The 26,733-nt window shown below is 39.3% G+C and overlaps 1 protein-coding gene across 5 annotated transcripts in view; it reads right to left on the bottom strand.

The window, feature by feature from the left end:
- Positions 1-26,733, bottom strand: part of LMNTD1 (lamin tail domain containing 1) — a 214,358-nt gene that overhangs the window by 27,994 nt on the left and 159,631 nt on the right. The window contains exon 10 of one of the 5 annotated variants that reach the window (XM_077774573.1): positions 26,317-26,527. The exons of the other annotated variants lie outside the window; for them this stretch is intronic. Coding sequence (XP_077630699.1) covers positions 26,504-26,527 — 24 coding nt within the window. The 3' untranslated portion in view covers positions 26,317-26,503. Of the gene's footprint in view, positions 1-26,316; positions 26,528-26,733 lie in introns of those variants that run through there. 5 annotated transcript variants of the gene reach the window in all.

Genomic DNA, 26,733 nt, shown 5'->3' with positions numbered 1-26,733 from the left:
AGATGAGAGGGCAGAATTTAGGGCTATTACAGGCCTTGGAAATCACACTTTTGTTCTACCCCCTTCCAGTCAACTGGCATGCTACCTCCCATCAGTGTCAACGACTCCGTATGCATTTCAAGACTGCTATTTTCATATTTGTTAAAAAAAAAAAGTTGCCTCTTTCACTCTGTTTGTCCTCAGTTGAAATAAAAACAGGGCAATGGAAGGAACAAAGAGTTTTGAGACAGGGATATGGGCTTGTGTTTTTGGCTTTATTGAATTCAATCTTTTCTTGTGTAGCACTTACTAAGCCTCTCCTAACCCCAATTCTTTCATCTGGAGAATAATTCTTATGTTTTAAGTTGTCATGGAGATTGAATCAGATAATTGTATTGGAAATGCCTTATATGCTGAAGATGAATGTTTCCTCCCTTATTAACTCATACATTGTATCCTTTCATATTCTTTTTTCCTTTGATTACTTCTGATGGAGGCCATTTACTATAATGTTTAATAGCTTACATTTTTTTCTTGGTTTTTGGTTATATGGAAATATCCTTATCATGCTTTTAATTATGGCTATTTCAAATTAACACTCAAATAAAGATCTGGCTAGTGCTTGGTGATTATGCAAAACTATATAATGCGTTACTTTAGTGCTTGCTTGTTCACGAATTATATTTAAAGAAGTATTATAGAAAGCCTGTCACTCTCCTATGTTCATAGTGCCACCGTTTTCTTTTTTCTTTTCTGTTTTTTTAAAGTTCATTTATTTTGAGAAGGGGCTGGAGGAGCAGAGAGAGGGAGACAGACAGAATCCCAAGCAGGCTCCATGCTGTCAGGACAGAGCCTGAGGCGGGACTCGAAAACCAGGAGATCATGACCTGAGCTGATACCAAGAGTCGGACGCTTAACTGCCTGAGCCACCCCAGTGCCTCTGTGCCACCATTTTCTAAATTGCCCCAGGCAGAAACTCAGGGGTCATCATATTCACTCACTTTTGTTTTGCATAACTTCTATCGTACATTAATCTTTTCTTCAGCAGTGTCCATTCTGACGTCAATCTCATGTGTGCAGGTAACTTTGCATACCTTTTAGAAGGACCTACTTGAAGGGCTGGCCCTTGGGCGCCACCTTGGAACCTGGCTTTGGAATGTTCCCTACACTGATAAGTCTCCTTTGCCCACTGGTGAAACTGTCCCTGCTGTACCCACTTGCCTAGACGTAGATTAACCGTACAAATGACATATTTATAGCCAACACCAGCTTTCCTACTGGGAGTCTAAAATTTTTGTAGCTGTAGAGGGTGCCAATATGACCATCTCACAGTGAAAACCCTGGACTTTGAATCTTTAAAAAAAATTTTTTTTGTAATGTTTTATTTATTTTTGAGAGAGAGAGAGAGAGAGACAGCATGAGCAGGGGAGGGTCAGAGAAAGAGGGAGACACAGAATCCAAAGACAGGCTCCAGGCTCTGAGCTAGCAGTCAGCACAGAGCCTGATGCAGGGCTTGAACCCACAAACTGCAAGATCATGACCTGAGCTGAAGTCGGACGCTTAACCAACTGAGCCACCCAGGCGCCCCTGGACTTTGAGTCTTAAGCAGGCTTCCCTGAGAAGAAACACTGAATTTGTTGGGAGGAAGGAGCATATTCTGTATGACTATTCCTCCACTCCTTACCCCCTCTGGCCATAGAGGGAGAACTTTGGAAGCCTGTGCCTGAATTCCTGCAGACTCCACCTATATGTCTCCTTCCCTTGCGGGGCCTGCTGAGCATGGCTGTACTGTAATAAACTATAGCTGTGATTACACTCCCACTGTGGTAATGAGCTCTCTGAGCTCTTCTAGTGAGTGATCCAACATGTGGGTGGGCCTGGGATACTCGAAAAACCATCCATTGTATTTTTCATGCCTTAAGAGTTTAATGTGAATCTTTTTCATATCATCCATGTCTCCTCTTAACAAGCTCAATCTTTTCTCTAACTTCTTGAACATATGGAATATATTTCTTATAATTGTTTTAATGTCCATGTCTATTAATTCTATCATCTGTGTCATTTCTGGGACTATTTCCCTTGAATGATTATTTTGTTCTCATAAGGGGTTGTTCTGCTTGCCTTTTGGCATACTTAGTAATTTTTTATAGGATACCAGATATGAATTTAACCTTGTTGCTTATTGGATATTGTAATATTCCTTTAAATATTCTTGTGCCTTTTTCTGCAGTTAAGTTACTGGAACATAGTTTGATCCTCTGAGGCTTTCTTCTGAACACTGTCAGGTGGGGCCAGAGCAGCCTGTAGGCCCACAGCCAAGGCAGTGCTCTTCTGTGTTCCCTGTCCGATGCTCCACATATTACAGGGTTCATCACTGCGCCTGGTGGGAACACAGACTCCTCCAGTCCTGTGGGAGCCCCGTGAATTGCCCCGCCTGTTCCTTGAGGTGGTCCTTTTATGGCCTTAGTAGTTTCTCCATAGCACGCACATGCACTGATCAGCATTTAGTTTAAGATGCAAGAGGAACCCTCAAGAAATGTCTGGAAATTTCTCTTTTTGTGGCTCCCTCCTCTCTGCTCTCTCCTCTCTAGTGCACTGTGACTTGTAGCTGCCCTGGCCTCCCCCACTTCCCAACTCTGTCTCCCCAACTCAGGGAGACTTCTGGGCTTTGGGTTCCCTCGTTGGGTGCTGGGGCCTGGAAACCAGGCAGTGAGTTAGGACTATCAAGGGGCTCCCTTGTTTTCCTTCCTTTTCTACAAGATCGCTGCTCTCCGCTGCCTGTTGTCTAGTGTCTAAAAACCATTATTTTACATATTTTGTTCATCACTTTTTAGTTTTTAACATGTGTATGTGGTGGTAGATCTAGCCTGTTACTTCTTCAGGGTCAGAAGCGGACATCCATATTTCCACACTAGCCTTGAATCATGAAGCTATGGACCTTCACTTCTCTGGGGACAATGCCTGGCACACACACTACCTACCAAATGACTAGATGACTGAATGACTGGTCTCCCTAACTTTACTATAGAGTTAAAGATATGGTATTATTCTTCATTTGCCAGACCAGACACATATTAGTAAAGCTTCAAACAATTATATTTATATCTATGCAGACTTGAAATAAAATCCCTGCTCTGGAATTTAGTAGCTACTGATCTTATGACTTATTCTCTTCTGAGGACAACATGTGGCTTTCAGGGAGGCAGGAGAATGAACCAGGAGGTGGTGTTGGAAAAGTGCACAGTAAGTTCTAAGTGAAAGTGGAGTTCCTGTTATTTTTACTGTGCTGAAAGGGTGACCTTGCATTGACGGAAGACTTTATGATTCATGTGCTCTCCATATACGTATCTTATATAACCCTAGCAATATATTTTCTCCCAAGTAGTTACCTAGGTTTAATATGAAGCAAACATAATTCCCAAGGTTCTTATGAAGGAAGGAAAAAACAAAACAAAGCAAAACAAAACCAAAATAAGGTAATGTTTGAGTATTGGCAGATGTGAGAGCAGAGCGTTGCTTTATGGAAGGCTCTTGAACATCATGCTCTATTTCTGGCTTTGAAGAACAACATCGGGCTTATGTGATAGACTTTGTTTCTCAAGTTTTTAACTTGTTCTTCATCTACTTGTGGATGCCAAAAGCTGTTTTCCACAGACTCCCCTTTGTACTCACCTCTGTGATATATAGCCTAAAATTGACAGCTGGTACAATTGGGAAGGTCTTGAATGGCTGGACTGCAAGTTCCCCTACCCACTCTGCTCTCACGGATAAGGCCCCCTGGCCAAACAACCCTCCTTATCAAGGGGAACAGGCATGGTCTCTGCTTATCTCTCACTAATGGGTTTTAGTTTCTTGCCAGACCGTGGTATCATCCAAACAAGCCAACCATATCCCGCTGCGGGAACCAGAGGGTACCTCACCCTCTTGACACTACAAAGTCTGATTTACACCCTCCTTGCTTTTCATGCTGCATCTGCATGCAACCTCCATGCGGCCCCGCGTGGGGTGCTGTGTCCTCCTTCCCTTGGCTATGGGAGTACTGACTAAGAAACTGTTGTTGATTTCATCTGCCCAATTCTGAGTATCAGGTGTTGGGTCACCCCCAGGACCCTAGGATGGGAATCTCTCCCTTGACAGTGGGGTGAATAGGAAGTGACTAAAATACCATCCTTGCCACCCACGTGCACCCGCTCTCCTCACCTCTCAGCGCTAGTAGGGATGTGTGGAGGCAGTGCCTCCAGATCCACTCCACTGAATAAAGAGATTGGGACTGAGAGGAGGAGGAAAGGGCAGGGAGAAAGAAGGCACTTACAGAGATGCTTGCTAATCCTTTCCAAGCCCTGGGAGTTTACAGAAACTGGATCTCAGAAGAGGTTGGGGGAGAGGGGGTAAGGAGGCAGACCCAGCTTCTCCAGCTCTGGCTCTCAGTGCCAGCTCTCTCACACCCTGGCAGAGGATGACATGGAGTGTGGAGGACAGGATGTTCTCTCTGTGTACTCTTGTCTTCCCTTCATCATCACCCGTGATGGGAAAGAGTCTTTTAATGGCACAACATGTCCAAATTATGCTGTGAGCAGTCTGTATTAGGAAGATTTGCCTGTTAAATAACTTCTTTAGTCAAGAGTCCCACTGAGAATGTGAAATATGAAATTCATATAAAAATATATTTTTAAATGTCATATTTCAATATTTCATATATATATTTTATGCATGTTCTGTTTTATTACGTACAAAACCAAGCCTACAATAATTATAACAGCAAATAACAAACATGCCCAACAAAATCAGGCCATCTGAGATGGAGCTCCATACATGCACGTGAATACATAATAAATACTGCTTCTCTGTTACCTTGAAATCCAGTACCACCTAGAACTTTATATTTTTAATGACAAGTAAGTGAGAATAAGGAGGACTTAGGCAATATTCAAATCCTGAAAGATAAAGACTCTTCCATCTCTCTGGAAACTAACCTAATAGCTTAAGAACCACTCCAAGCCTTCCTCCTTTTAGCCCATAGCTGCCACAAGACCAGCTATGTCCCCCGATCTTTGCTGACACGGGCACCCACCCTGCCCTACAAGTCACTTACGAACCTTTGGCCAGTCTAGCCATTAAAGATTTGAGAAACAGTCTCAATCTAAAGAATTGTAAATAATACTGGTATATTTTTGCAGTTTGTTTTTGTATGTTTTTATGTTTTCCACTGATTCTAAGCCTGAAGGAATTCTTCTTACATACTCTACACTTTTTTTTTTTTAACCTTGGATTAAACACAACATGATATAAACAATTCCCCAGAACTGAGAGGCACTTCTCTGAATACTGAATGAATGACTCATGTCCCCAGACTAGGAGGACACTTGGTGGCTTAGACCTGACCAGCCAGAGGAGGTCATGACTCCCGCCTGCCAGTGCCGTCTGCGTGAAACGGCCACACTCCTGTCTGCAGCATTTACAGAAGGGGGCTGTGTTGGGGATGTGTATCAGAAATCATGGAATTCAAGTTGTGCTTATGTTCTGTAGTGAACCTATGCTGTTTGTTAGGTGCTCTGATCCCACTGCAAGAATATGGGTTAAAATAAACCATCCACCTGAGGCAAAAATGTAAACAGGCAAAGTCACTTTCACAGGCTTTTAAAATGGTGTTAACATGTGACATTACAACTATTCCCCAAATTAGGCAACCAACTTCAATTCAAAGAGCAAGGAAAAAATGGAACATCTCAGGCACCACCTGTAAATTTCTTGATCATGATGGTCTTCAGCTCCGACACATGCAAGGCAAAGCAGACTGTGACCCTCACCCTGAGGGATTTCCAAGAGTACCCACAAAGAGCATTACCAGAGAAAGCAGTGACTCAGCCTAAACCCTCTAATATTAGCAACAGGAGTATGTATTTGTGTATAATGTGTTTACAGAGATTTATCAGCCCTGAAACGTTATCAAGAGCTGCGTAAAAATCTGAGCACAGAAAAGATCATGACTAAGGTGCAGTAGCAGCTGTGTATAAAGGACTAGCCCATCTGTGCTCACAAGGAGTGGGGCAGGTGCAGGACACACGGGGTGCCACTCAGGAATCAAAAAAAAGTGACAGAAGAGCAGCGCTGTTTTCAAACTACAATACAGACACCAGTGTAGAAGCTACATCATCACTGAGAACATGGGAAGAGATGCGCACTGGATGTACATCTTTGTTCACATCCAAAGGTACAAGATCTTAGTGTTAAGAGCGTGCTTTCTCCCATAGGGTGGTGTGAAAAATACAGACTCTAAGAGGGAATCTGTGAAAATCTAGAAATAAAGTCTTGGAAGAAAAAAACGACCGTGAAAATGTATATATGTTAATATTATTAAAGTCAGATTTTAAAATGGGACCTTAATATTGAACTTTTGCCCATTACTATCTTATTTATAAATGCATCTTGTCCTTATGCTATTAACTTACAGCGTCTTGGATGGCACTGGCTGCTCTGTGGGGCCTGCAGGCCAGTATGCATTTTCAAATGAAAAGAGCCAAGTTTTTAATTTGCCCCAAAGGTGAAAAAATTGAAACCAATGTGTATGAAAACAAAGAGAGTGATCATTTAAAGACATAAATCAGCTACAGTCACTGAAACACACTGAATATCCAGTAGTCAACTGAAAGTTTTAAAGATAGTCACAATATCAACAAAAGTGTTACAGCACAGCTGTACAAACAAGCAGGCATCACTCAATGGCAGTTAAATAAGAAGCATCCAGGAGAGCCAGGGAGCCACAGGACCAGTTAAGGACGTTAAGAAGACACTCAGTAATCCTTATTACTCCTATTCCAATCCCCCTATCCATCTTGAAATGTGTCCTCCCTCCTCTGCCCCAAAGCAAGGTGATAAAACCCTGCTCTTTCAAAGTAAATCAGATTCTTATGTTGACTACAGATAGCAGGATATCCGGGTCTCAAATCAGTAATGGAATGACCGTGACAGTCACATGTAGTTCTGTGGTGTCTGAACTCTAAAACGTGGTTTTCCCATGTACCTTCTTCCAGAAGCCACACATGTCAGAAATACTAGGGTGGCAAAAATTTCATGTTTATCTCCCACCAAACAGTAGGAATCCTGCCGAGACCCGCTAACATACCTGGACAAAGCCTTTGTACTACTTTAACTTCAAACACAAAGACTCCAAAGATGGCCTTCACCACTGTAAAGCTATCACAACCCTATTCACAGCTATCATTGCCCTTACACGAAATGAATCAAAACACTGTTGCCTTCTCCACATCAAGTCAACTTGGACTCATGATGGTAACAACTGGCATTAACCAACCCTACCTCGCATTCCTACACATTTGCGCACACACATTTTTCAAAGCTATGCTGTTCATGTGCTCTGGATCAATTATTCACAGCCTAAACAATGAACGAGACATTCGAAAAATATGCAGCTTATATAAACAATACCATTCACCACTACATCCCTCATTGTTGGAAGTCTCGCACTCAAAGGAATACCCTTCCTAACAGGCTTTTACTCCAAAGACTTCATCACTGAGACCACCAACACGTCGTATGTCTATGCCTGAGCCCTCCTACTAACCCTCACCGCCACATCCCTAACAGCTACCTACAGTTCCCGACAGCCTTGTTTCAACTCCTTAATTTTAATCAATGAAAATAATCCCCTCTTAATCAATTCTATCAAACGTCTCTTAACTAGAAGTATTTTTGTGGGGTATCTAATTTCTTATAATATCCCCCAATAACAATTCCACAGATAACTATGGCTCATTATCTGAAATTAACTGCCCTTGCCATGACTATTATAGGTTTCATTCTGGCATTAGAACTTAACCTAGCAACTAAAAGCTTAAAATTGAAACATCCTTCAAGCCTCTTCAAATTCTGTAATCTTCTAGGATACTTCCCAATCATTATGCACCACCCCCCACCAATGGCAAACCTAACAATAAACCAAAAATCTACATCCAAAAAGGATTAATTAAATTATATTTCCTCTCCTTCATGATCACCCTAACTCTCAGCCTAGTCCTTAATTTCCATGAGTAACCTCCACAATTACTAGTATACCAGTAAGCAAGAACCAACCAGTGGCAATAAATAATCAAGTTCCACAGTGATATAAAGCTGCAATTCCTATGGCTTTGTCACTAAAAAAACCTGAATCACTTGTACCATAAATAACTCAATCACCTGCACCATTAAACTCTAACACAACCTCAATTTCATCCTCTTTCAGAATATAACAAACTGTTAATAATTCTGCTAACACCTCTGTAATAAATATTAATAACATAGTCTTATTAGATGTTCAAACCTCAGGATACTGTTCATATACCACAGCCATAGCCATGGTATAACCAAACACCACAAGCTTGCCCCCCAAATAAATTAAAAAGACCATTAAACCCAAGAACCTCTCCAAATAAAATTCCACAACCAATACCATCAGCCACAATCAACTCAAACTCACCATAAATTGGAGAAGGCTTTGAAGAAAAACTAACAAAGCTAATCACAAAAATAGTACTTAGAATAAATACAATGTACGTCACCATTATTCCCATGTGGAATTTAACTACAACTAATGATATGATGAAAAACCACTGTTGTAGTTCAACTATAAGAATGTAATGACCAATATCCAAAAATCTCACCCAGTTAACAAAATTATCAACAGATCATTCATCAACCTCCCCACTCCATCCAACATTTCAGCGTGGTGAAACTTTAGCTCCTTACTAGGAGTCTGCCTAATTCTACAAATTCCAACAGGCCTATTCCTAGCCATGCACTATACATCAGACACAGCAACCGCCTTCTCATCAGTAACTCTCATCTGCTGTGACATCAACTATGGCTAGATTATCCAGTATATATGCAAGCTAACAGAGCTTCTATGTTTTCCATCTGCTTATATATGCATGTAGGTTGAAGCATATACTATGGCTCTTACACCTTCCCAGAAACATGAAACATCAGAATTGTACTGCTATTTACAACCATGGCTACAGCTTTCATAGGTTACATTTTACCATGAGGCCAAATATCCTTCTGGGGGGCTACAATCATCACCAACTTCCTATCAGCAATCCCCTATATTGGAACTAACTTAGTAGTATGAATCTGAGAGGGATTCTCAGTAGACAAAGCCACCTTAACACAATCTTTTGCTTTTCACTTTATTGTCTCATTTATCATCTTAGCCCTAGTAGAAGTCCACCTTTTATCCCTACATGAAACAGAATCCAACAACCCCTCAGGAATGATATCCGATTCCGATAAAATCCCATTCCACCCATACTACACAATCAAAGACATCCTAGGCCTTTTATTCCTTATTCTAATACTAATATTGTTCTATTTTCACCTGACCTTCTAGGAGACCCAGACAACTACATCCTTCCCAACCCCCTAAACAGCCCAGCACACATTAAGCCTGAATGGTATTTCTTATTTGATATGCAATCCTCTGATCCATCTTCAATAAACTGGGAGGGGTCTTAACCCTAATTCTCTCTATCTTAATCCTAGCAATCATCCTCATATTCCACACTTCAAAACAATGAGGAATAATATTCCAACCACTTAGCCAATGTTTATTCTAATTTTTAGTAGCAGACCTACTAACCCTAACATGAATTGGAGATCAACCAGTAGAATATCATTTTATCACCATTGGTTAGTTAACCTCCATCCTATACTTCTTTATCCTTCTAACCTTCATACCTATTTCCAGTGTTATTGAAAACCATCTTTTAAAATGAAGAGTCTTTGTAGTATATAAAATACCCTGGTCTTGTAAAACAAAAAAGTAGAATATCTGTGCTCCCTATGATTTCAAGGAAGAATCAGCAGCCCCACCATCAGCTCCCAAAACTGAAATTCTATTTAAGCTATTCCTTGCAATATCAGAAATCGACACCAGGACTTTCATAATTCATACGCTGCATACTTTTGTACTGTGCTTGCTAAGTATGTCCTCATTTCCCCATGGTCTGCAAATAAACCTTATGGCCATGTGGACCTAAGCATGTACAAACCCATTAAAATTAGATAAGACATACTATGTATAATCATGCATTAATTGATGTTCCCCATGGATATTAAGCATGTACAATAAATCTATTAATATTACATAAGACATACTATGTATAATTGTGCATTAACTGATTTTCTCCATGGATATTAAGCATGTACAATAAATCTATTAATATTACATAAGACATACTATGTATAATTGTGCATTAACTGATTTTCTCCATGGATATTAAGCATGTACAATAAATCTATTAATATTACATAAGACATATTGTGTATAATTGTGCATTAACTGATTTCATGGATGGTCTTCTATGGAAGACTCAACTGTCCGAAAGAGCTTAATCACCTGGCCTTGAGAAACCAGAAATCCTTGCTTGAACATGTACCTCTTCTCGCTCTGGACCCATTCTAATGTGAGGGTTTCTATATGGAACTATGCTTGGCATCTGGTTCTTACTTCAGGGCCATTTTAATTCTTTACTCCGATCCTACAACTACCTCAAATAAGACATCTCAATGACTAATCAGCCCATGATCACACATAACTGTGATATCATACATTTGGTATTTTTTAAGTTTTAGACCGTAAAGGTCTTGACACAGTCAAATAACTTGTAGCTGGGCTTATTAACTATGCTATGTCTCCACATCACACAGATGCATCACACAGATAAGGTGCAATTCAGTCAATGGTTACAGGACATACACTTTAACTCAACACTTCAACAGGGACATGCACACCCACAGACATATGTACACATACACGCATGTGCACACACACGTACATGCACACATCTACACACATACATGTACACGTGTCTTTATCCAACAGATAAACAATTAGAGTAACCAAAGCCCTCTTACTTCCTGTAACCCCATGATAGATATATGTATTTAGTATTATCCTACCAAACCCCCAAAACAAGACTAAATTTGCATCTAAACATAAGGCCTGAGTACAAATCCTGATAGATGCACCAAAAAAATCACAATTAAACATTAACAGTAAATAACAGCGTGACACTTCAACTCACAGCTATCTATAGAGATGCAGTCCTGAGCTCTAATTCGTCTCTATTGAGCAATATTCTCTCACAACCAATACTATAAATCAATCAATGACTCCAACATACCTTTGTTAATGTAGCTTAAATAAACAAAGCAAGGCACTAAAATGCCTAGATGAGTCACCAGACTCCATAAACACACATGCAAGCCTCTGCACCCTGGTGAAAATGCCCTCCAAGTCATTAATGATTTAAAGGAGTGGGTATTAAGCACACAACAACATAGCTCATGACACCTTGCTTAGCCGCGCTCCCACAGGACATAGCAGTGATAACAGTTGAGCCATGAATGACAGTTCGACTAAGACATATTAAATTAGGGTTGGTAAATTTCATGCCGGCTACTGTGGTCATACAATTAACCCAAACTAATGGAGCTAGGGTGTAAAGCATGTTAAAGAGGAGCCTTACGCTAAAGTTAAATTTTAAGTAGGCTGTGAAAAGCTACAGTTAACATAAAAATATAACACCAAAGTAACTTTAACACCTCCGACCACAGGATAGCTAAGATGCAAACTGTGATTAGATACCCCACTATGCTTGGCCCTAAACATAGAGAGCTAGCTAAACAAAACTAGAATTTTAGTTCAACTTTAAACTTAACTAAAAACCCAAAAATTCTAATTTAAATTTAAAATATAATCTAAAAAGATACAGCTTTTTAGAACTAGGATACAACCTTTTTAAGAGAGTAAGCATAAACATAACCATAGTTGGCCTAAAAGCAGCTATCAGTTAAGGAAGAGTTCAAGCCAGACAATTAAAACACCTTAATACCAAAAATACACGACCACCTCATAACTTAATACTGGGTTAATCTATTTAATAATAGAAGCCATAATGCTAGTATGAGTAACAAGAAATACTTTGCCTTGCATAAGCTTATATCAGAGTAGATAACCATTGATAATTAATAAGATATAAACAACCTAACTATAAACTAAATATCAAACCAATTGTTGACCCAACACAGGTATGCAACCAAGGAAAGATTAAAAGGAACTCGGCAAACACAAACCTTGCCTGTTTACCAAAAACATCACCTCTGGCTTTTCTAGTATTAGAGGCACTGCCTGCCCAGTGACATTTGTTAAACAGCTGCAGTATCCTGACCTTGCAAAAGTAGCATAATTACTTGTTCCCTAAATAAGGACTTGTATAAACGGCCACACAAGGGTTTTACTGTCTCTTATTTCCAATTTGTGAAACTGACCTTCCTGTGAGGAGGTGGGAATATGACAATAAGATGAGAAGACCCTATGGAGCTTTAATTAACTGGCCCAAAGAGACTATACCAATACAACCAACAGGGCCAACAAATCTCCACACGGGCCAACAATTTAGATTGGCGTGACCTTGGAGAATAAAATAACTTCCGAGTGATTTGGATCTAGACTTACTAGTCAAAAGTACAACATCACTTATTAATCCAAAAACTTGATCAACAGAACAAGTTACTCTAGGGATAACAGTGCAATCCTATTTTAGAGTCCATATGGGCAATAGGGTTTATGACCTTGATGTTGAATCAGAACACCATGATGGTGTAGTAGCTATCAAAATTTTGTTTGTTCAACAACTAAAGTCCTACGTGATCTGAGTTCAGATTGGAGCAATCCAGGTTGGTTTCTATTAAATAATTTCTCCCAGTACGAAAGGACAAGAGAAATGAGGCCTACTTTACTAAAGCACCTTTAACCCAATAGATGATATAATCTTAATCTAAACAGTTTACCAATTTACATTGCTTGAGAGTTTGGGTTCATTAGGGTGGCAGAGCCTGGTATCTGTGTAAAATGTAAACCTTTGTGATCAGAGGTTCAACTCCTTACCTAACAACATGCTTATAATTAATATTCTTTCATTAATCATTCCAATCTCCCTCACCGTAGCTTTCCTAACATTAGCTAAACATAAAGTATTATGATATATACAACTTCGTAAAGGACCAAACATTGTAGGGCCATCTGGTCTGCTTCAGCCAATTGCAGACACTGTAAAACTCTTTACCGAAGAACCCCTTCGACCCCTCACATTCTCCATGTCTATATTCATTACAGTACGCATCCTAGCCCTTTCACTAGGCCTAACCATATGAATCCTCCTACCTATACCATACCCACTTATCAACATAAACTTAGGAGTACTATTTATACTAGCTGTATCAAGCCTCACTGTTTACTCAATCCTATGATCAGAATGGGTCTCGAATTCAAAATAAGCTTTAAAATTTTTTTTGAAAATATTTATCCATTTTTGAGAGAGAGAGAGGCAGAAAGAGAGGGAGACACAGAATCTGAAGCAGGCTCCAGGCTCTGAGCTGTCAGCACAGAGCCTGATGCGGGGCTCGAACTCACAAACCGTGAGAACAAACCGTGAGATCATGACCTGAGCTGAAGTTGGATGCTCAACCGACTGAGCCACCCAGGTGCCCCAAAATATGCTTTAATTGGAGCCCTATGAACTATAGCCCAAACAATCTTATGGGAAGTGCCACTAGCCATTATTCTCCTATCAGTATTACTATTAAATGGGTCCTTCACACTAACCACATTAATTATCACCTAAGAACACATATGATTAATTCTTCCTGCATGACCCCTAGGCATAATATGAGCTCCATTTGATCTGACAAAAGGAGAGTCAGAACTTGTTTCTGGATTCAACATTGAATACACAGCAGGTCCTTTCATCCTATTCTTCCTAACAGAACATGCCACCATTATTATAAAACATATCCTTACAACAATCTGATTCTTTGGAGCATTCCACAAACCATATATACCAGAACTATATACCATTAGCTTCACTGTCAAAACCTTACTTCTAATAGTCACCTTCCAATGAATTTGAATCATCCTACCCATGATTCCAATATGACCAACTCCCACATCTCTTATGGAAAAACTTCCTACCTCTCACTCTAGCCGTATGCATATGACATGTATCTTTACCCATTATTACAGCAAATATTCTACCCCAAACATAAGAACTATGTCTGATAAAAGAGTTACTTTGATAGAGTAAACAATAGAGCTTTAAATCCTCTTGTTTCTAGAATTATAGGACTCTAACCTAATCCTAAGAATCCAAAAACGTCATGCGACTGTATTACCCCATATTTTACAGTAAGGTCAGCCAAGTAAGCTATTGGGCCCATACCCTGAAAATGTTGGTTTATATCCTTCCCATACTAATTAAATCTCCTATTGTCATTACTATTATATCACCAGTCATTTCAGGAACCATAATCGTGGTAACAAGGTCTCACTGGCTGATAATCTGAATTGGCTTCGAAATAAACATACTAGCTATTATTCCTGTTCACATAAAAAAAATTTAACCCAGCAGCTATGGAAGCATCCACAAAATACTCCCTAACACAGGCAACTGCATCCATGCTCCTAATAATAGAAATCATTATTAATCTATCATATTTAGGACAATGAACAATATCAAAAAATCTTGAGCCCAAAACCACTGCTTTGACAATAAAACTGGGCTTGGCCCCATTTCTGAGTTCTTGAGGTCCCACAAGGAATCTCCCTATCCTCAGGCCTAATCCTATTAAAATAACAAAAAATCGCATCATTATCTATCCTCTACCAAATTTCATCTACCATCAACCCCAATTTACTCCTAACAATAGCTATCATACCAGTCCTAATTGGAAGATGAGGAGGACTTAACCAAACACAGCTGCGAAAAATCTTAGCATACTCCTCAATTGCCCGCATAAGTTGAATAACAGCTATCATACTATAACAATCCTAAACCTAACAATTTATATCATCATAACACTCACCACCGTCATACTATTTATACATAGCTCAGCCACAACAACACTATTTCTATCACAAACATGAAACAAAACACCCTTAACCACCTCACTTATCCTACTATTAATACTATCCTTAGGAGGCCTTCCTACTCTCAGGATTTACTCCAAAATGAATAATCATCCAAGAACTAACAAAAAATGAAATAATCATTATACCCACACTACTTGCCATTACAGGACTCCTCAACCTATACTTTTACATATATATGGCTGACATATGCCACAGCACTAACTCTATTTCCCTCAACAGACAGCATAAAAATAAAATGACAGTTTTTTATTCTCTTACCCCCCTCTCATCATAACTTCAACCATATTACTTCTACTCACACCAATATCATCCATCTTGGAGCAGGAGTTTAAAACAGACCGAGAGCTTTCAAAGCCCTAAGTAAATCACATCGATTTAACTCCTGCACACTCAACCCTAAGGACTGTAAGAATATACCTTACATCAGTTGATTGCAAATCAAACGCTTTAATTAAGCTAAGCCCTCACTAGATTGGTGGGCTTCCATTCCAAGAAATTTTAGTTAACAGCCAAATACCCTAATCAACAGGTTTCAATCTACTCCTGCCGTCTAGGGAAAAAAAGGTGGGAGACACCCTGGCAGCGTTTGAAGCTACTCTGAATTTGCAATTCAATATGATATTTCACCACGGAGCTCGGCAAAAAGAGAGCTTGAGCCTATGTTATTAGATTTACAGTCTAATGCTTTACTCAGCCATTTTGCCTATGTTCATAAACCGCTGATTATTTTCTACTAACCACAAAGACATTGGCACTCTCTACCTCCTATTCGGTGCCCGAGCTAGCATAGTAGGAACTGCCCTTAGCCTTCTAATTCAAGCTGAACTTGGCCAACCCAGCACCTTACTAGGAGATGATCAGATCTACAATGTAATTGTCACTGCTCACTGTCTTTGTAATAATTTTCTTTATGGTAATACCAATCATAAGCAGAGGTTTTGGAAACTGATTGGTGCCATTAATAATTGGACACCAGATATAGCATTCCCTTGAATAAGTAATATAAGCTTCTGACTTCTTCCCCCATCCTTCCTACTTCTACTTGCATCATCAATAATAGGGCCCCAGGCAGGAACTGGATGAACCATATACCCTTAGCTGGCAGCATAGCCCATGAAGGAGCATCCGTGGACCTAAGCATTTTTCCTTACACCTTGCAGGTGTTTCTTCAATTTTAGGTGCTATTAACTTTATTACTACAGTTAGTAACATAAAACCCCCATATGTCAGTATCAGACACCCTTATTTGTCTGATCCTAATTACTGCTGTCTTTTTGACTCCTATCACCATCAGTATTAGGGCCAGAATTACCATATGACTGACAGACCAAAACCTGAATACCACCTTCTTTGACCATGCTGGGGGAGGAGATCGTACCTTATATCGATACTTATTCTGATTTTTTTAGACACCCAGAAGTCAATATTCAAATTTTACCAGGCTTCGGAATAATTTCACACATCGTCACTTATTATTCAGGCAAAAAGGAGCCCTTTGGCTACATAGGAATATTCTGACCAATAATAATATCCATTGGTTTCCTAGATTTCATTGCATAAGCCCATCATATATTCACTGTGGGGATCGACGTTGACACATGAGCATACTTTACACCAGTCAGCATAATTATTGCTATCCCTACTGGAGTAATAGTATTCAGGTGTTGCCACTCTTCACAACGGGCAATATTAAATGATCGCCTGCTATACTGAGCTTTATCTTCCTATTTACCTTAGGTGGCCTAAGAGGCATGGTGCTCACAAACTCTTCATTAGACGTCGTTCTTCATGAAATATACTACGTAGTAGCTCACTTCCATTATGTATTATCAATAGGCGCAGGCGGTGGTGAAATAGACCTATTTCGCTTCGGCCTGAAGGAGCGGCTGCCTGGCAGCCAGGGCCCGCCCCACGGAGCTCCAGCTCTGGCTGCAGCTCCGCGGCTCCGGGAGCAAAGGCCACCTGCCTTCTCAGCTGAGCCACAGGAACTGGGAACTGAGCCCTGCACACCCACCCACCCCTGCCCCTAACTTCGGAACATGCAGGGTGTTGCAGGNTTTATTTGCAGGTGAATAGCAACAACATTTAGAAACATATTTTGTACAGTCAAGTCTCCACTATTCCACACGCTAGGGGGGCTAAGGAAAACTTAGTCCTTCCAACAGCTATAAACAGGCTTGGATAATCTGTTTACGAAAAACACTTTCTCTTCCTTCAGCACACAAAGTTATTTAGGAAGATGTACAGTTCAGCAACAGGGAAACAACCTTAAGGAAAACAACACCTTTCTTGTGGGAGTTGTCACTTTACAGACATGAAATATCCCCATCAGAGATCTTATATTTCAAGAGGAATAGGTGCCATATCAGAGCTACAACAATAAACACTGTATTTTTCATGGGGAATTAGAAGACCCTCTTTGGACATCAGTTCTTGAAAAGATTCTGCACTTCCAGAACACATCAGTGCTAAGAAATCCTTTAGAAATCCCTTTTCTTTTTTAGGGTTAATCATTTAATGTATTAACATTTTTCACTTATAAATGTAAAATTTGCATATGCAGTGAAAAATAGGATCTGTGAACATGAAATATATAAAAATATATAATGTAAATATGAAATATATATGACATATATATGATATATATGAAAGACATATATATGATATATGCATATGAAATATGTATTGAATATGACCTGAGAATGAATAAGATGAATATTTGATGAGTATGAACATTTTTCATAGGCAGCTGACTTAAAAATCTTCCTGCTAGCTGGTAACTGGTGTGCTTGTTTTAGATGGTGAAGATCTCTTTCCACACTGACTAAATCAGAACGGTATCTCCTAAGAGTGAGATAAAGAATCCTACCAATATTCCTCAAAAAATCTGGGGATAATACAAGGCTCTATTCTAAGCACTTGCTTAGGAACATTTTCTCATTTAATCCCTGTAACAGCCCCACAAGGTGCTGGCTGTGTGACTTCTGGCAACTTACTTAACCTTTCTGAGTCCCCTCTTTAGAATGGGAGGAGTCACACTGCCTATCTCAGACTTTTTGTGAAAATTAAATGATGGAATCGATGTAAAGCACTTAGCCCAATTCTTAGTATACATTAAGTGTGAAGAGTAGCAAAATATGCTGCCCCCAAATATGTCTCTTTGGCATAAATTTATTTTGAGAAACTGCAGACACAGGGGAAACTGAAAACAGAGGAGAAGGGAAATTTACATTAGAGAGGGGCCCTATACCAGGAAGAGAGCTACTACCAGAGAGAACTTTTTCACTTGAGAGATTTATCTGCATGGCAGGGCAAACTGTGTGTACCAAACATTTCCTCCTCTTCTCTTTGAAGCCCCAGCCCTCCATCCCTTTCCTTAGCTTGGGATGACACCAAGCCTCAGTTGTCCGGCCCAATTTTAAATCTCATCTCTGTGGGGCTCCTGCATATAAGAACCTATTCTTTCCCCCTTCCTGTTAATCTTTTATTACAGGGGGATTATCTCAGCCACAGAATGTAGAAGGGTAGAGGCAAAATTTTCTCTCCTCCCTTACAACTGCTGAAAGCATGAGCTGCTAAAAAGCTGTGCTGATGTTATTCCTGACTGTCCAAGGATAGTGTTTACAGACTCTGGATATTAAAATATTTAAAATTTAAAAGCACTAAGAACATCCAACATTCTCTCACTGGGNGCTGGGCCATAGGGGAGTTCTAGTGTTAGTTTCCTGAGGAACCTCCACACTGTTTTCCAGAGGGGCTGTATCACTGGGCCATAATTTGAGTGTAAGCTCGGATTAGAGCTGGGGGTGGGCCTGCGACAGCTCGACTAGGTCTCTGACCACCAGGTGTGTTTGCCTCTCCTGGCTCAAGACCCACGGTGGGCAGTGTACCGTATGGAAAGGCACAGTGGCTGACACAGACCTTGAGGCTCGGTTGCCCGTACTCTAATCCCAGCCCTGCCATTTAGTAGCTGTGGAAGCTTGGGCATGTACTGAACTTCCTTGTACCACAGTTTGTCATCTATACAATGGGAAGAAAAGCAGCCCCCACCTCAGAGGACTGTTGTGAGGATTACGGGAGACAGTGATGTAAATGTGCCTGGCATGCTGTGAGCACTAATGACTGACTGCTGTGCCACCATGATGAACAGCATTTGAGTAGAGGACTCCTTGAAGCAGATCCTAATACAAAATACTAGTAAGAGGTTAACTAGGAGTTCTCACTTCTATCATGTGGAGAACCCTCTGAAAAGAATGGTTTTGGGTGCTTAAACAGCTAACACATATTGAGTATTGTTTGCGGGGTGCTGTGCTTAAGCGCTTTTCCTGTTTTAACTTATTTAATTTTCATAATAATGCTATAAGATAGCCACTGCTGCTCTTCCCATTTTACAGATGAGGAAATGGAGGTACAAGGAAGCTAAACACCCACTGCTCTAAGCAGTAGGTAGGACTATGTTGAAGGGCCATATGGATGTGGTTTGGGGCACAGAGCTCATTCAACCATAGGGTTTACATGTGCTTAGAGCAGAAGACAGCAGCCTGGTCTAGGAGAGAGGGTGTGTGCTAAATCTTTGCAAATTCCCCAGAGGAGGTGGTGAGAGCCTTCAGGGCACATTTCTTACCCTCTAACTTAGAAGCCACTGCCACAAGAAGTCACCTCACTGAGCCTCCTAGCAAAGGATATGACAAAGGGATGCCTTCCCAAAGCTGGCGTTCATGCAGATTGATAAGAACGAGGGATCAATGGTTTTGTAGGTGACTCTTACCACAGCACTGAGGCGAGGCAGAGATGCCTTTTCTGGCCAGAAATATCCACCCTACCACCTATCTGAAAACTCTTTCCAGAATTCCCGGTTTACAAAGGAAGGACACAGGGAACATGTTAAACTGTCTTCGGGAAACACTAATTACCAGTTAATCCTTTGGAGTCGCTGTTTTATGTGTATTTGATGAAAAGATTGAATTTAATGCCATCCAGCTGAGAGCAGGAAAGGGAAAGAAATTAATAAGCAAAATGGTGTGTGTGGTGGGGGTAAAGTGGGGTGGGAAAAAGGATGGGGGTAGGGAAGCTAGGGGACCCGAGAAGGAAACTGGGCACCAGAGACACTTCTGCCTGCTTCCAATTTCTCGTAGCCAGCCAGCCTTGGAAATGCCATTCAGGAGGACCTCATGTGACTCTTTGGCATGGATATTGTATAACGCTGACCCTTGGGAGAGGGCAGACAGGAGTACTGTCTCTTTCATCTCTAAAAACACTTTACTTTCTATTCAGCAGCTGCCCTATTGCAATTTAAGTTCCCATCAGTCAAGCAGACATTAAGTGGCTTCTTATATAAATACTTACAGAGCTCTGACTTCGCAAGGCTCTCTGAAAACCATTGTTTCTTAGAAGTTCTTTGAAGTTTTCTATCATCTCCAGCAAGTGTGTGCAGATATATCCACATATGGAAAATATTCCTGTGTCAATGAACTCCACAACTATAAAGTTACATGCAAGATAATATGCTCAAAATTCACTGCTGGAGCAGTGCCCTCAAAAGGTCATCATCAGGTAACATGATTGGGAAATTGTTGTCCTGTTAATTATTGTCCTCATTTAGAATAGAAACTTTTAATAATTTCTTTTTAGGTTTTAAGGTGTTTGACAGGGTCGCCTGAGTGACTCAGCTGGTTAAGTGTCTGACTCTTGATTTTGGTTTAGGTCATGGTCTCACGGTTCATGGGATCTAGCCCAATGTCTGACTCTAATAGTGTGAAGGCTGGATAGGATTCTCTCTCTCTCTCTCTGCCCCTCCTCTGCTCTCTATCTCTTAAAAAAAATAGCATTAAAAATAAAATGTTTTACAATTTTAAGGATATGAATAAATTGAAGATTTTAAATTGAAGAAATTAAAAACTTATACTTAAAATACTGAAACAGTTTCCATTAACAATTTTTATTCAAAATATACCAGTACCTCTATCTTTGCCTCTACTGATCGACTAGTCTCCCTATGGCCACAATAATATTTTGAGATATTAGCCAATTTTTATTGTAAATTTTATTGAATTATAATTTACATACAGAAAAGTACATGAATCGTAAGTGTACTGATGCACAAATCAATGTGTCTTTTAAAACTGAACATACCGGTGTGCCTAACAGTAGCTCAAGAAACAGAAAGTTACCAGAACCGTGTGTATTCCCTCTGCCTTTACTTGTACCCTGAGAACCTTTCTCTGCCTTAAGTTAGAGTTTTCCAACTTCATGTCTTGGGAAAGGGAGGTCTTAGCAGATTACAGAAAGAAAAAAAAAGAACTTTATTTTTGACAGAGATCCAAGAATGAGAGATTTGGAAGAACATGAATTAACGTCAGCCAACTTTTCTAACCATAAGCTCAGATCAGAGATTCTTGGATGAGGGAAGAGGAGGGAAAAAATGGAGAGAGCAAATAAAGCAATGACATTGGGGGGTCTCCCTGAAGGGAACTGGCCCTGCCCTAAGTTCAGAAACTGTCAGAAAAACTGTGGATAGAAACTTTGATACACATGGAAATGTTGCCAGATCCAATAGTATCTGGCTTCCAGTACAGTGAAGAACTGAACCCTTGTTCAATTCAACTGAAGTGGCCCCCACATGCCCTTTCTCAGTGTAATCTTCCATGTTCTAATATGCACATCCCAGACATGGAGGTGACTCTGATACAGATGGTCCTTGGTCCTTATTTCAGAAACATGGATGTAGGTTTTTGTTCAGACCATGCCCATGGTTCCTAAACTTGTCTGTGCATCAGAATTACCCAGAGACCTTGTTAAACATACAGATTCCCAGGACCCAGCAGGTGTGGCAGTCTGAATGTTGACTGACTCCATAAGTGATTATTATACAACCAGTTTGGCCTTCACTGGAGGACTGGGAAGCTGCTTTTCCAGTGGCCTGTGAACTATCCAGGAGGACAAAGACTCAGGGCAGTGTGTTCCTGTGACCCAGCAGAGCCCATTTAGAACCTGTTGAAGGTTGGTGAGCAGCTTAGATTGTAAGTCTCCTCTCCTGTCCCGAACTCAGCAAGACCAGCCCCTCCTACCTGATCGTACTTGCATAAAGATTACAACATTAATAAAGGTTGGCAAACCACTCTCCATGCCACAATAGCAACCAGTATCAACCACATCCTTGCTTTGTTATTTATTTTATCAACAGAGAAATTTATGTAAGGATAAGAGCACCCTTTGGAAGAGGCCCAAGTCCTCTCCTCATTCCCTGAAGAAGACATGGTATGGTCGCAACACTTGGTCAGGCCTTCCTAGAGTCAAGGCAGTGTCTTGAGGCTCTCAAGAGGTGCTACATGGATTAGGCTATGTCCTTTTCTTCTTCTTCTTTTATTTTTAATGTTTTATTTATCTTTCAGAGAAGGAGAGAGAGAGACAGAGATAGAGAGAGAGAGAGAGAGAGAGAGAGAACAGAAGCAGGGAGGGGCAGAGAGGGAGGCAGACACAGAATCTAAAGCAGACTCCAGGCTCTGAGCTGTCAGCACAGAGCCTGATGCAGGGTTTAATTTCATGAACTGTGAGATCATGACCTGAGCCTAAGTCAGATGCTTAACTTACTGAGCCACCCAGGTGCCCCAGTTATGTCCTCCTGACTAGAGGGTCCTCTGGGACTGGCTATGGAGGCTTTTAGAGCTTTGTTTTCAATTATTAAGAGCATGGCAAGAGTGAAAAAAACATTTATTGTAATAATAATAATAATAAATATAATAATAGTAGAAGTAGTAATAATAATAAAAAAGAATTTTAAAAGCCAAGGCTGTAGCAGATTTTTTTCAATCCCTCTAGATGAGCTTATCTAAAGTGAAAGCTCCAAGTATAATAACTTACTAGGATAGTGGATGAGTCACTGATCAGTCACAGCTAGAATATGTCACCACCCACTGGGCCTACGTGTGTAGGCCTGTCACTGACTAGGATGAAGTTCCCATCTGCCAATGGGAACAAATTGAAAAAATGGATAAAAGAGAAATAAGATGGAGAGAAATGTAGAATTTGAGACCATCCCCTACCCCCCAAATAAAATAATCCTCCAAATGTGATACTGGAGGAGTTAGAGAAAATACAAAAAGAATTCATAGGGGTCAGGTGATTTCTATCCAAAAATGAGACTATCAGGCTGTGTTTATTTCAATTTGCTTTTATCTAAATAAAAATTTTATTTAAGTATATCATATATATGTGAAAGTACAAAATCATAAATTTATAGTTACGTGTCTCTTTACAAGGTGAAACTTATCACTTTTATAAAGTGAGTATAGAATGAAGAATTATCAGTTCCCTGGAAGTCTCATCTTGCCTTCTCCTAATTACTGGTTCTCCTGAAGGAAATCACTATCTTAACTACTAACATGAGGGATTAATTTTTCCTACATTTGATCTTTACATAAATGGACTAATATGGCATGTACCCTTTTATATCTGGCTTCTTTTACTGTGTTTTCGAGTTTATCTACATGTTTGTGTGTTCATTTTCATTACTATATAGTGTTCTATCCTTTGGACATACCACAGATGTCCAGACTACTTAAAGTTCTTTTCAACTCTTTGCAATTGTAAATAATGCTGCCATGAATTTGTGGGTTTTTAAGATTATCTTTTACATTATTATAAAGGGAATTCGACTATTTTTATTTAAGAAGAACATGTTGAATGTATGACAAAGCATTTTCTTGGAACTAAAAGTTATAGGTCACTCCCATTTACTTTTTGTATAAGAATAAAATATTATGAGCATACGCTATGAGTAGTACACATCACAACCTCCTCTTTTACTTTGTGAATAGTGGAAGAAAACCAGAAACACATGATTAGAGTATCGAGAAGTATTATCAAGAAAATTACATTTATGGCTCCTTTGGTTGATAAATTTATAATGTCATTTTCTGTTTTTCACTATAGACCATAATCTGTAGTCTTTTCCTGATAGGAAATCCTTAAACCAATTCATAATATCTTATAATCCTATATTAAAAGTTCATTTAAAACTGTTGTTTCCCCATGAATGTGTTCTAACTCTGGTGTTGTCTTGGTGAGGGTGTGGTGGATGAATGCCAGCTCAATGGTGCTCTCTCTGCATATTCCATAATGTTCGTGTTGCCTCTGTGTATCAGTTAGTATCATGACTAGCTCCACATTACAAAACAACAGTATGAAACAAGCCAAAATAACAGTGACTAAGCTTCATATGGTTTATTTCTCTCTTAGTTTGGGAATATACTATAGTATCTTTAAGATGGTATTGGTGAACCAAGCTTTTATTTTCATTATCTGCTATCCTAAGCACATAACTTCCATTCCAATGGTCACCTCATGGTTCAATAGGGCTGCTAGTGATTCAACTGATAGCTGGTCCATATTATAGGTGAGGAGGAGGAGAAGGAAGAAATTCTTGAACAGTCAGGTTTCTCAAGACTTCTTTTAAATCAAAACTAAAGTAACCACTTAATTTACTCAGTAAGTTAGGTCAGCAGATACATACCTAAGTCACGAACATATATTAGTGTATTGTCTCTTCTTCTGATACACACACACACACGCACACACACACACACACACACTGAACTTTGAACAATATAAGGGTTGGGGCAACAACTCCCCATGTAGTTGTAAATCCACACATACTTTGACTCCCCCATTTTTACTAACAGCTTACTGTTGACTGGAAGCCTTAATGATAACAGTTGATTAACATATATTTTATGTTATGTGTATTATATACTATATTCTTAAAATAAAGTAAGTTGGAGAAAAGAAAGTGTTATTAAGAAAATTATAAAGAAGAGAAAATATATTTACAGTACTGGTATAGATTCCCATGATATGTGAGCCTGTGAAGTTCAAACCCATGTAGTTCAAAGGTTATATGCATATATCTATGCATATATATATGCATATATCTTGTGATATATATATATCACAAGATATAAAGAAGATTGAAAATCATTTCCTCTGGGTTTTCATTTAAAGGCTGTAAGTCAAACACTACTTTTCAAACTCAAATTTCTTCTGCAGTGTTTTCCTTTGCGGTAATGGAAAATAGCTGATTGTGGATGATCAGATAAAAGTGAAATAATGTTCAAAACTGTTCAGAATTCATATGAAAACAAAATGGAAATAAAAAACAATAAAAACAGAATTCTGCATACTCTAAACTTCAGGCTATAAAATGGCTGTTGTCAGCAGCACACATTTGACACTTATGAGGTAAAGTGATTAACTGGCTGGATTTGATTAGAATCAACAGAAGATATGTTGAGACTTAATAACTGTTAACTTCATATTGATCCCAGAACCACTTAGCTTCAACAGCTTCCATTATCTTTAATTTTACATTTCCCAGTAATTATATTTTTTACAGTTGTCAGACATCATTAATCTTGATGTTCCAAGACAATCTACTTTCATAAGAAAAAAAAAATAAAGCCCAGGACTTAACACAAATCTAACTGCCACGGTAAGACACTATTAATTCTTATCTGATAAGCTGATTCATCATACTTTTTGAGAATGATTTGGGAGTGTCTCTTTTCCTAATGAAAAAAAAAAAAAAAACAGTTAAATTCTGGATAGATCCTTTGCTAAAGTTCCCAGTGAGCATCAGTAATAAAATGTATGAGATAAAGACAAGTATGGTTCCTTTTAAAAGGAAGAAACAGGAAGTGAAATTGATCATATTTTAAATTTTTTCAGAAGATTCACCTCTCATATCCCTGAACTATCCTCCTTGCACCTTGCTGGGTAAGTGTATTTATTATGCTCAGCCCCGTCACTTAAAAAGGCACAGGCTCAGGAAACAGCTGTTCACAATTAAATTAATTATCATTTGTCAATGGCATTCTGAGGCCCAGAAATTCTATGTTCACAGAAGAGAATGTTGCCAGGTCACAGTGCACTTCAGAATGTGTGTTCACTTATATTAACTATCTAATTTGGTAAAAGGCATCTTTAAAGTCTTCAAAGCAGTGACAATATCTTTGTCACTATAACTACTGCCACATGATCCATTAATATTTCTCTAACTTTAGAATGTTTGCTCATCATTTATCTAAGAATTTTTTATTAGCCTTTGGTTTTGACACAGAACTAATAAATCTAAGACAAGTAGCAGAGAATAAAAAGAGTATAAGAAATATCAGTGTGGTCCTTTAAGAATGAATAATTAATGGCTGAAGCTAAAGTTTCTTGGATAGTAACCCCACAAAATTTATGAATTAGAATTCTAACCCTTTCATCCCTTGGTTAAAATATTTCTTTACTGAAATAAATAATCTGGATAACTAAATAGGATTTGGAGGACCAAGAGCGTTAACTGTACTGACTAACCTTAAGAATTGTGTTTATTGGGGCGCCTGGGTGGCTTAGTCGGTTAAGCGTCCGACTTTCGCTTAGGTCATGATCTCGTGGTTCGTGGGTTCGAGCCCCGCGTCGGGTTCTGTGCTGACTGCCAGCTCAGAGCCTGGAGCCTGTTTCAGTCTGTGACTCCCTCTCTCTCTGATCCTCCCCTGCTCACGCTGTCTCTCTCTCTCTCTCCTAGAAATTAAAAAAAAAAAATTAAAAAAAAAAAGAATTGTGTTTATTTATGCAAAGCAAAGTTCATTCAGAAAAGGAATTAACCTCAAATTTTCCACGTAATTGGCAGAAGAAGCAAGTGTATTTAAGTTATCTGGATAGTTATTTCTGAGGTTTTCTCATGGAATTCTTTTTTTTTTTTTTTAAATTTTTGGAGTTGAGTTTGG

This window comes from Crocuta crocuta, unplaced genomic scaffold, assembly GCF_008692635.1.
Source record: "Crocuta crocuta isolate KB4526 unplaced genomic scaffold, BGI_CrCroc_1.0 scaffold176, whole genome shotgun sequence".
Taxonomy (NCBI): Eukaryota; Metazoa; Chordata; class Mammalia; order Carnivora; family Hyaenidae; genus Crocuta; species Crocuta crocuta.
Note: the sequence above shows the minus strand (reverse complement) of the source record. Positions and strands in the feature narration are given on the sequence as shown.